The following is a 12,510-nucleotide window of genomic DNA, read 5'->3' as shown; positions in this document are numbered from 1 at the left end:
TTATTCCATGGTTATAAAAACCTTGTACACACAAACTGTGATGTAGCTTACCTTCTCTCTAAGTAGGATCCATAGATGTTATTCCATGGTTATATAAACCTTGAACAGACAAACTGTGATGTAACTTACCTTCTCTCTAAGTAGGATCCATGAATGTTATTCCATGGTTATAAAAACCTTGTACACACAAACTGTGATGTAGCTTACCTTCTCTCTAAGTAGGATCCATGGATGTTATTCCATGGTTATAAAAACCTTGTACACACAAACTGTGATGTAGCTTACCTTCTCTCTAAGTAGGATCCATGGATGTTATTCCATGGTTATAAAAACCTTGTACACACAAACTGTGATGTAGCTTACCTTCTCTCTAAGTAGGATCCATAAATGTTATTCCATGGTTATAAAAACCTTGTACACACAAACTGTGATGTAGCTTACCTTCTCTCTAAGTAGGATCCATAGATGTTATTCCATGGTTATATAAACCTTGAACAGACAAACTGTGATGTAACTTACCTTCTCTCTAAGTAGGATCCATGAATGTTATTCCATGGTTATAAAAACCTTGTACACACAAACTGTGATGTAGCTTACCTTCTCTCTAAGTAGGATCCATGGATGTTATTCCATGGTTATAAAAACCTTGTACACACAAACTGTGATGTAGCTTACCTTCTCTCTAAGTAGGATCCATAAATGTTATTCCATGGTTATAAAAACCTTGTACACACAAACTGTGATGTAGCTTACCTTCTCTCTAAGTAGGATCCATAGATGTTATTCCATGGTTGTAAAAACCTTGTACACACAAACTGTGATGTAGCTTACCTTCTCTCTAAGTAGGATCCATAGATGTTATTCCATGGTTATATAAACCTTGTACACACAAACTGTGATGTAGCTTACCTTTTCTGTATGCGACATTCATGGATGTTTTTATCATAGTTGTATGAACCCTATACATAGAAACTGTGATGTAGCTTACCTTTTCTCTAAGTAGGATCCATAGATGTTATTCCAAGGTTATATAAACCTTGTACACACAAACTGTGATGTAGCTTACCTTCTCTCTAAGTAGGATCCATGAATGTTATTCCATGGTTATAAAAACCTTGTACAGACAAACTGTGATGTAGCTTACCTTCTCTCTAAGTAGGATCCATGAATGTTATTCCATGGTTATAAAAACCTTGTACAGACAAACTGTGATGTAACTTACCTTCTCTCTAAGTAGGATCCATGAATGTTATTCCATGGTTATAAAAACCTTGTACACACAAACTGTGATGTAGCTTACCTTCTCTCTAAGTAGGATCCATAGATGTTATTCCATGGTTGTAAAAACCTCGTACACACAAACTGTGATGTAGCTTACCTTCTCTCTAAGTAGGATCCATAAATGTTATTCCATGGTTATAAAAACCTTGTACACACAAACTGTGATGTAGCTTACCTTCTCTCTAAGTAGGATCCATAGATGTTATTCCATGGTTATATAAACCTTGTACACACAAACTGTGATGTAGCTTACCTTTTCTGTATGCGACATTCATGGATGTTTTTATCATGGTTGTATGAACCCTATACATAGAAACTGTGATGTAGCTTACCTTTTCTCTAAGTAGGATCCATAGATGTTATTCCAAGGTTATATAAACCTTGTACACACAAACTGTGATGTAGCTTACCTTCTCTCTAAGTAGGATCCATGAATGTTATTCCATGGTTATAAAAACCTTGTACAGACAAACTGTGATGTAGCTTACCTTCTCTCTAAGTAGGATCCATGAATGTTATTCCATGGTTATAAAAACCTTGAACAGACAAACTGTGATGTAACTTACCTTCTCTAAGTAGGATCCATGAATGTTATTCCATGGTTATAAAAACCTTGTACACACAAACTGTGATGTAGCTTACCTTCTCTCTAAGTAGGATCCATGGATGTTATTCCATGGTTATAAAAACCTTGTACACACAAACTGTGATGTAGCTTACCTTCTCTCTAAGTAGGATCCATAGATGTTATTCCATGGTTATATAAACCTTGTACACACAAACTGTGATGTAGCTTACCTTTTCTGTATGCGACATTCATGGATGTTTTTATCATGGTTGTATGAACCCTATACATAGAAACTGTGATGTAGCTTACCTTTTCTCTAAGTAGGATCCATAGATGTTATTCCAAGGTTATATAAACCTTGTACACACAAACTGTGATGTAGCTTACCTTCTCTCTAAGTAGGATCCATGAATGTTATTCCATGGTTATAAAAACCTTGTACAGACAAACTGTGATGTAGCTTACCTTCTCTCTAAGTAGGATCCATGAATGTTATTCCATGGTTATAAAACCTTGAACAGACAAACTGTGATGTAACTTACCTTCTCTCTAAGTAGGATCCATGAATGTTATTGCATGGTTATAAAAACCTTGTACACACAAACTGTGATGTAGCTTACCTTCTCTCTAAGTAGGATCCATGGATGTTATTCCATGGTTATAAAAACCTTGTACACACAAACTGTGATGTAGCTTACCTTCTCTCTAAGTAGGATCCATAAATGTTATTCCATGGTTATAAAAACCTTGTACACACAAACTGTGATGTAGCTTACCTTCTCTCTAAGTAGGATCCATAGATGTTATTCCATGGTTATATAAACCTTGTACACACAAACTGTGATGTAGCTTACCTTTTCTGTATGCGACATTCATGGATGTTTTATCATGGTTGTATGAACCCTATACATAGAAACTGTGATGTAGCTTACCTTTCTCTAAGTAGGATCCATAGATGTTATTCCAAGGTTATATAAACCTTGTACACACAAACTGTGATGTAGCTTACCTTCTCTCTAAGTAGGATCCATGAATGTTATTCCATGGTTATAAAAACCTTGTACAGACAAACTGTGATGTAGCTTACCTTCTCTCTAAGTAGGATCCATGAATGTTATTCCATGGTTATAAAAACCTTGTACAGACAAACTGTGATGTAACTTACCTTCTCTCTAAGTAGGATCCATGAATGTTATTCCATGGTTATAAAAACCTTGTACACACAAACTGTGATGTAGCTTACCTTCTCTCTAAGTAGGATCCATAGATGTTATTCCATGGTTATAAAAACCTTGTACACACAAACTGTGATGTAGCTTACCTTCTCTCTAAGTAGGATCCATAAATGTTATTCCATGGTTATAAAACCTTGTACACACAAACTGTGATGTAGCTTACCTTCTCTCTAAGTAGGATCCATAGATGTTATTCCATGGTTATATAAACCTTGTACACACAAACTGTGATGTAGCTTACCTTCTCTCTAAGTAGGATCCATGAATGTTATTCCATGGTTATAAAAACCTTGTACACACAAACTGTGATGTAGCTTACCTTCTCTAAGTAGGATCCATGAATGTTATCCCATGGTTATAAAAACCTTGTACACACAAACTGTGATGTAGCTTACCTTCTCTCTAAGTAGGATCCATAGATGTTATTCCATGGTTGTAAAAACCTTGTACACACAAACTGTGATGTAGCTTACCTTCTCTCTAAGTAGGATCCATAAATGTTATTCCATGGTTATAAAAACCTTGTACACACAAACTGTGATGTAGCTTACCTTCTCTCTAAGTAGGATCCATAGATGTTATTCCATGGTTATAAAAACCTTGTACACACAAACTGTGATGTAGCTTACCTTCTCTCTAAGTAGGATCCATAAATGTTATTCCATGGTTATAAAAACCTTGTACACACAAACTGTGATGTAGCTTACCTTCTCTCTAAGTAGGATCCATAGATGTTATTCCATGGTTATATAAACCTTGAACAGACAAACTGTGATGTAACTTACCTTCTCTCTAAGTAGGATCCATGAATGTTATTCCATGGTTATAAAAACCTTGTACACACAAACTGTGATGTAGCTTACCTTCTCTCTAAGTAGGATCCATGGATGTTATTCCATGGTTATATAAACCTTGTACACACAAACTGTGATGTAGCTTACCTTCTCTCTAAGTAGGATCCATGAATGTTATTCCATGGTTATAAAAACCTTGTACAGACAAACTGTGATGTAGCTTACCTTCTCTCTAAGTAGGATCCATGAATGTTATTCCATGGTTATAAAAACCTTGTACAGACAAACTGTGATGTAACTTACCTTCTCTCTAAGTAGGATCCATGAATGTTATTCCATGGTTATAAAAACCTTGTACACACAAACTGTGATGTAGCTTACCTTCTCTCTAAGTAGGATCCATAGATGTTATTCCATGGTTGTAAAACCTCATTACACACAAACTGTGATGTAGCTTACCTTCTCTCTAAGTAGGATCCATAAATGTTATTCCATGGTTATAAAAACCTTGTACACACAAACTGTGATGTAGCTTACCTTCTCTCTAAGTAGGATCCATAGATGTTATTCCATGGTTATATAAACCTTGTACACACAAACTGTGATGTAGCTTACCTTTTCTGTATGCGACATTCATGGATGTTTTTATCATGGTTGTATGAACCCTATACATAGAAACTGTGATGTAGCTTACCTTTTCTCTAAGTAGGATCCATAGATGTTATTCCAAGGTTATATAAACCTTGTACACACAAACTGTGATGTAGCTTACCTTCTCTCTAAGTAGGATCCATGAATGTTATTCCATGGTTATAAAAACCTTGTACAGACAAACTGTGATGTAGCTTACCTTCTCTCTAAGTAGGATCCATGAATGTTATTCCATGGTTATAAAAACCTTGAACAGACAAACTGTGATGTAACTTACCTTCTCTATAAGTAGGATCCATGAATGTTATTCCATGGTTATAAAAACCTTGTACACACAAACTGTGATGTAGCTTACCTTCTCTCTAAGTAGGATCCATGGATGTTATTCCATGGTTATAAAAACCTTGTACACACAAACTGTGATGTAGCTTACCTTCTCTCTAAGTAGGATCCATAGATGTTATTCCATGGTTATATAAACCTTGTACACACAAACTGTGATGTAGCTTACCTTTTCTGTATGCGACATTCATGGATGTTTTTATCATGGTTGTATGAACCCTATACATAGAAACTGTGATGTAGCTTACCTTTTCTCTAAGTAGGATCCATAGATGTTATTCCAAGGTTATATAAACCTTGTACACACAAACTGTGATGTAGCTTACCTTCTCTCTAAGTAGGATCCATGAATGTTATTCCATGGTTATAAAAACCTTGTACAGACAAACTGTGATGTAGCTTACCTTCTCTAAGTAGGATCCATGAATGTTATTCCATGGTTATAAAACCTTGAACAGACAAACTGTGATGTAACTTACCTTCTCTAAGTAGGATCCATGAATGTTATTGCATGGTTATAAAAACCTTGTACACACAAACTGTGATGTAGCTTACCTTCTCTCTAAGTAGGATCCATGGATGTTATTCCATGGTTATAAAAACCTTGTACACACAAACTGTGATGTAGCTTACCTTCTCTCTAAGTAGGATCCATAAATGTTATTCCATGGTTATAAAAACCTTGTACACACAAACTGTGATGTAGCTTACCTTCTCTCTAAGTAGGATCCATAGATGTTATTCCATGGTTATATAAACCTTGTACACACAAACTGTGATGTAGCTTACCTTTTCTGTATGCGACATTCATGGATGTTTTTATCATGGTTGTATGAACCCTATACATAGAAACTGTGATGTAGCTTACCTTTTCTCTAAGTAGGATCCATAGATGTTATTCCAAGGTTATATAAACCTTGTACACACAAACTGTGATGTAGCTTACCTTCTCTCTAAGTAGGATCCATGAATGTTATTCCATGGTTATAAAAACCTTGTACAGACAAACTGTGATGTAGCTTACCTTCTCTCTAAGTAGGATCCATGAATGTTATTCCATGGTTATAAAAACCTTGTACAGACAAACTGTGATGTAACTTACCTTCTCTAAGTAGGATCCATGAATGTTATTCCATGGTTATAAAAACCTTGTACACACAAACTGTGATGTAGCTTACCTTCTCTCTAAGTAGGATCCATAGATGTTATTCCATGGTTATAAAAACCTTGTACACACAAACTGTGATGTAGCTTACCTTCTCTCTAAGTAGGATCCATAAATGTTATTCCATGGTTATAAAACCTTGTACACACAAACTGTGATGTAGCTTACCTTCTCTAAGTAGGATCCATAGATGTTATTCCATGGTTATATAAACCTTGTACACACAAACTGTGATGTAGCTTACCTTCTCTCTAAGTAGGATCCATGAATGTTATTCCATGGTTATAAAAACCTTGTACACACAAACTGTGATGTAGCTTACCTTCTCTCTAAGTAGGATCCATGAATGTTATCCCATGGTTATAAAAACCTTGTACACACAAACTGTGATGTAGCTTACCTTCTCTCTAAGTAGGATCCATAGATGTTATTCCATGGTTGTAAAACCTTGTACACACAAACTGTGATGTAGCTTACCTTTCTCTAAGTAGGATCCATAAATGTTATTCCATGGTTATAAAACCTTGTACACACAAACTGTGATGTAGCTTACCTTCTCTCTAAGTAGGATCCATAGATGTTATTCCATGGTTATAAAACCTTGTACACACAAACTGTGATGTAGCTTACCTTCTCTCTAAGTAGGATCCATAAATGTTATTCCATGGTTATAAAAACCTTGTACACACAAACTGTGATGTAGCTTACCTTCTCTCTAAGTAGGATCCATAGATGTTATTCCATGGTTATATAAACCTTGAACAGACAAACTGTGATGTAACTTACCTTCTCTCTAAGTAGGATCCATGAATGTTATTCCATGGTTATAAAAACCTTGTACACACAAACTGTGATGTAGCTTACCCTTCTCTAAGTAGGATCCATGGATGTTATTCCATGGTTATAAAACCTTGTACACACAAACTGTGATGTAGCTTACCTTCTCTCTAAGTAGGATCCATGGATGTTATTCCATGGTTATAAAACCTTGTACACACAAACTGTGATGTAGCTTACCTTCTCTCTAAGTAGGATCCATAAATGTTATTCCATGGTTATAAAACCTTGTACACACAAACTGTGATGTAGCTTACCTTCTCTCTAAGTAGGATCCATAGATGTTATTCCATGGTTATATAAACCTTGAACAGACAAACTGTGATGTAACTTACCTCTCTCTAAGTAGGATCCATGAATGTTATTCCATGGTTATATAAAACCTTGTACACACAAACTGTGATGTAGCTTACCTTCTCTCTAAGTAGGATCCATGGATGTTATTCCATGGTTATAAAACCTTGTACACACAAACTGTGATGTAGCTTACCTCTCTCTAAGTAGGATCCATAAATGTTATTCCATGGTTATAAAACCTTGTACACACAAACTGTGATGTAGCTTACCTTCTCTCTAAGTAGGATCCATAGATGTTATTCCATGGTTGTAAAAACCTTGTACACACAAACTGTGATGTAGCTTACCTTTCTCTAAGTAGGATCCATAGATGTTATTCCATGGTTATATAAACCTTGTACACACAAACTGTGATGTAGCTTACCTTTTCTGTATGCGACATTCATGGATGTTTTATCATAGTTGTATGAACCCTATACATAGAAACTGTGATGTAGCTTACCTTTCTCTAAGTAGGATCCATAGATGTTATTCCAAGGTTATATAAACCTTGTACACACAAACTGTGATGTAGCTTACCTTCTCTAAGTAGGATCCATGAATGTTATTCCATGGTTATAAAAACCTTGTACAGACAAACTGTGATGTAGCTTACCTTCTCTCTAAGTAGGATCCATGAATGTTATTCCATGGTTATAAAACCTTGTACAGACAAACTGTGATGTAACTTACCTTCTCTCTAAGTAGGATCCATGAATGTTATTCCATGGTTATAAAAACCTTGTACACACAAACTGTGATGTAGCTTACCTTCTCTCTAAGTAGGATCCATAGATGTTATTCCATGGTTGTAAAACCTCGTACACACAAACTGTGATGTAGCTTACCTCTCTCTAAGTAGGATCCATAAATGTTATTCCATGGTTATAAAAACCTTGTACACACAAACTGTGATGTAGCTTACCTTCTCTCTAAGTAGGATCCATAGATGTTATTCCATGGTTATATAAACCTTGTACACACAAACTGTGATGTAGCTTACCTTTTCTGTATGCGACATTCATGGATGTTTTTATCATGGTTGTATGAACCCTATACATAGAAACTGTGATGTAGCTTACCTTTTCTCTAAGTAGGATCCATAGATGTTATTCCAAGGTTATATAAACCTTGTACACACAAACTGTGATGTAGCTTACCTTCTCTCTAAGTAGGATCCATGAATGTTATTCCATGGTTATAAAAACCTTGTACAGACAAACTGTGATGTAGCTTACCTTCTCTCTAAGTAGGATCCATGAATGTTATTCCATGGTTATAAAAACCTTGAACAGACAAACTGTGATGTAACTTACCTTCTCTATAAGTAGGATCCATGAATGTTATTCCATGGTTATAAAAACCTTGTACACACAAACTGTGATGTAGCTTACCTTCTCTCTAAGTAGGATCCATGGATGTTATTCCATGGTTATAAAAACCTTGTACACACAAACTGTGATGTAGCTTACCTTCTCTCTAAGTAGGATCCATAGATGTTATTCCATGGTTATATAAACCTTGTACACACAAACTGTGATGTAGCTTACCTTTTCTGTATGCGACATTCATGGATGTTTTTATCATGGTTGTATGAACCCTATACATAGAAACTGTGATGTAGCTTACCTTTTCTCTAAGTAGGATCCATAGATGTTATTCCAAGGTTATATAAACCTTGTACACACAAACTGTGATGTAGCTTACCTTCTCTCTAAGTAGGATCCATGAATGTTATTCCATGGTTATAAAAACCTTGTACAGACAAACTGTGATGTAGCTTACCTTCTCTCTAAGTAGGATCCATGAATGTTATTCCATGGTTATAAAAACCTTGAACAGACAAACTGTGATGTAACTTACCTTCTCTCTAAGTAGGATCCATGAATGTTATTCCATGGTTATAAAACCTTGTACACACAAACTGTGATGTAGCTTACCTTCTCTAAGTAGGATCCATGGATGTTATTCCATGGTTATAAAAACCTTGTACACACAAACTGTGATGTAGCTTACCTTCTCTCTAAGTAGGATCCATAAATGTTATTCCATGGTTATAAAAACCTTGTACACACAAACTGTGATGTAGCTTACCTTCTCTAAGTAGGATCCATAGATGTTATTCCATGGTTATATAAACCTTGTACACACAAACTGTGATGTAGCTTACCTTTTCTGTATGCGACATTCATGGATGTTTTTATCATGGTTGTATGAACCCTATACATAGAAACTGTGATGTAGCTTACCTTTTCTCTAAGTAGGATCCATAGATGTTATTCCAAGGTTATATAAACCTTGTACACACAAACTGTGATGTAGCTTACCTTCTCTCTAAGTAGGATCCATGAATGTTATTCCATGGTTATAAAAACCTTGTACAGACAAACTGTGATGTAGCTTACCTTCTCTCTAAGTAGGATCCATGAATGTTATTCCATGGTTATAAAAACCTTGTACAGACAAACTGTGATGTAACTTACCTTCTCTCTAAGTAGGATCCATGAATGTTATTCCATGGTTATAAAAACCTTGTACACACAAACTGTGATGTAGCTTACCTTCTCTCTAAGTAGGATCCATAGATGTTATTCCATGGTTGTAAAACCTTGTACACACAAACTGTGATGTAGCTTACCTTCTCTCTAAGTAGGATCCATAAATGTTATTCCATGGTTATAAAAACCTTGTACACACAAACTGTGATGTAGCTTACCTTCTCTCTAAGTAGGATCCATAGATGTTATTCCATGGTTATATAAACCTTGTACACACAAACTGTGATGTAGCTTACCTTTTCTGTATGTACATTCATGGATGTTTTATCATGGTTGTATGAACCCTATACATAGAAACTGTGATGTAGCTTACCTTTTCTAAGTAGGATCCATAGATGTTATTCCAAGGTTATATAAACCTTGTACACACAAACTGTGATGTAGCTTACCTTTCTCTAAGTAGGATCCATGAATGTTATTCCATGGTTATAAAACCTTGTACAGACAAACTGTGATGTAGCTTACCTCTCTCTAAGTAGGATCCATGAATGTTATTCCATGGTTATAAAACCTTGTACAGACAAACTGTGATGTAACTTACCTTCTCTCTAAGTAGGATCCATGAATGTTATTCCATGGTTATAAAAACCTTGTACACACAAACTGTGATGTAGCTTACCTTCTCTCTAAGTAGGATCCATAGATGTTATTCCATGGTTATAAAAACCTTGTACACACAAACTGTGATGTAGCTTACCTTCTCTCTAAGTAGGATCCATAAATGTTATTCCATGGTTATAAAAACCTTGTACACACAAACTGTGATGTAGCTTACCTTCTCTCTAAGTAGGATCCATAGATGTTATTCCATGGTTATATAAACCTTGTACACACAAACTGTGATGTAGCTTACCTTGTCTCTAAGTAGGATCCATAGATGTTATTCCATGGTTATATAAACCTTGTACACACAAACTGTGATGTAGCTTACCTTTTCTGTATGCAACATTCATGGATGTTTTTATCATGGTTGTATGAACCCTATACATAGAAACTGTGATGTAGCTTACCTTCTCTGTAAGTAAGATCCATGGATGTTATTCCACAATTATACAAACCTTATACACAGAAACTATGATGCAGCTTACCCTCTCTGTGAGCAGGAATAGTTCCACCTGTACCCAAAAGTAAGATACCTGCTCTCTTGTTCACCCTAAAAATATGGTTAGGCTATTACTGATCACTGACTTATATAGGTGAAAAAAAACATAATTATCTTATGGATGCAACATGAGAATAGAAAGAAAGGTTTAGAAACACTATCTGTACTAGAAGAAATGTCCCCTACAGGTAACAGTTTGAACTAGTAATTACTTATCATAGTATTCATACTTCATAAACAAATATTGTAAAGAAGTGAACATGTTTTGAAAACAGATTTTTCTGGAAAGTAATACATGGGAAAAGTGCTTGGATTTTGCTGATATAAATTGTAATGGTTTTACGTATTAAAAGTGAAACCATTTAAAGAAAACATAATAGTGTTTTAACAATTTCATTTTTAGTTCTATATTTACAAAGTAGATCAATAAAGATATAATTAAAACCTCCCATACAAACCTAGTGAAAGTCGTGTTTTTGTTGTGACAAAAGTTCTTTTATTTAAAATTGTGTTCTGTTATAAAGAAACGGTTGTTGCACATATCATAGTTGTTTTTCTAATTGCCTGAATCCTGAATATCAAAAATTTGAATTTTTTTTATGGATATGTATTTGTGACCATTCAATAGATGGCGTCACATCCTATTTATTATTTCGGACACATACACAGATATATACATATATATATGCATGCTATGTTTGTCACATTAAGATTACACTGCACAACAAAGTGTTTGCTTCTTGAACACTGTTGGGTGTTCCTTATAGATTTTTGGCTGCTGATCACGAAAATCACATCCAAATTTGCCCATCATGTACCATTTCATCGAAATCTTGGTTTCACTAGGACATTGTTACAATGGAAAAACGATATTAGGGCAACTAGAATCCATCAATGCTTGCTGACTACTATTGGACACAGCAACGTGATGCACCGGACATTGAATACAAACAAAGATCATGAGCAATACACTTTTAATTATGTTGAACTTAATAATGTATTAGAAACATAAATGCAATTAAATATGTTATTGTCAGTAAACAGTTAACTGTCTATTTCTCAGAGTTCCTACGTGATGAAGCAAAACCAAAACTATATATGTACATACCCACCAGGTACCTGTCACAATCAGCATAAACTTTTCAGGAAGCAAAACTTTTCAAAATAATTGTTGTGTAGTGTTATCAAAATACATCTTAGATAATTAAGCCTTTATTAATTTTCTTGATTTTACTAATATAACACAATCTTTAATCCAAACAAAATATAATAAATAACATAACCTAACATGTTCTAGCTTTGATACTACCTTTCTGTATAATATAACATCATCTAACTGTAATAGTTTGGATACTGTGTTTCTGTATAATGCAACCTAGTAGGTACTAGCTTGGATACTATTCTATTGGATGATATAAACTCAGCCAACTGTGTTAGCCTTGATATATCTTACCGAATAATATAACCTAATCCAATTGTGCTAGCTTGGATAGTTAAATGTCATCCAATTGTTTCAGGTTGGATACTACCCATCTGGATAACATAAGCTCATCTGATTATGATAACTTTGACACTACCCATCTAGATAATATAATCTCATCAAGTTGTGGAAGCTTGGATAGTATACTTCAAATCGTCACC

The 12,510-nt window shown here is 35.0% G+C and overlaps 1 protein-coding gene across 2 annotated transcripts in view; it reads right to left on the bottom strand.

The window, feature by feature from the left end:
- The window catches only part of LOC143237720 (peptidylglycine alpha-hydroxylating monooxygenase-like), a 54,710-nt gene that overhangs the window by 12,783 nt on the left and 29,417 nt on the right, over nucleotides 1-12,510 (bottom strand). For both annotated transcript variants that reach the window (XM_076477249.1, XM_076477250.1), the window contains one exon: nucleotides 10,856-10,920. In XM_076477249.1, the coding sequence (XP_076333364.1) occupies nucleotides 10,856-10,920 (65 nt within the window). The remainder of the gene's footprint in view (nucleotides 1-10,855; nucleotides 10,921-12,510) is intronic.

This window comes from Tachypleus tridentatus, chromosome 13, assembly GCF_004210375.1.
Source record: "Tachypleus tridentatus isolate NWPU-2018 chromosome 13, ASM421037v1, whole genome shotgun sequence".
Taxonomy (NCBI): Eukaryota; Metazoa; Arthropoda; class Merostomata; order Xiphosura; family Limulidae; genus Tachypleus; species Tachypleus tridentatus.
The sequence above is the reverse complement of the archived record's forward strand: the minus strand, read 5'-3'. Positions and strand labels throughout refer to the sequence as shown.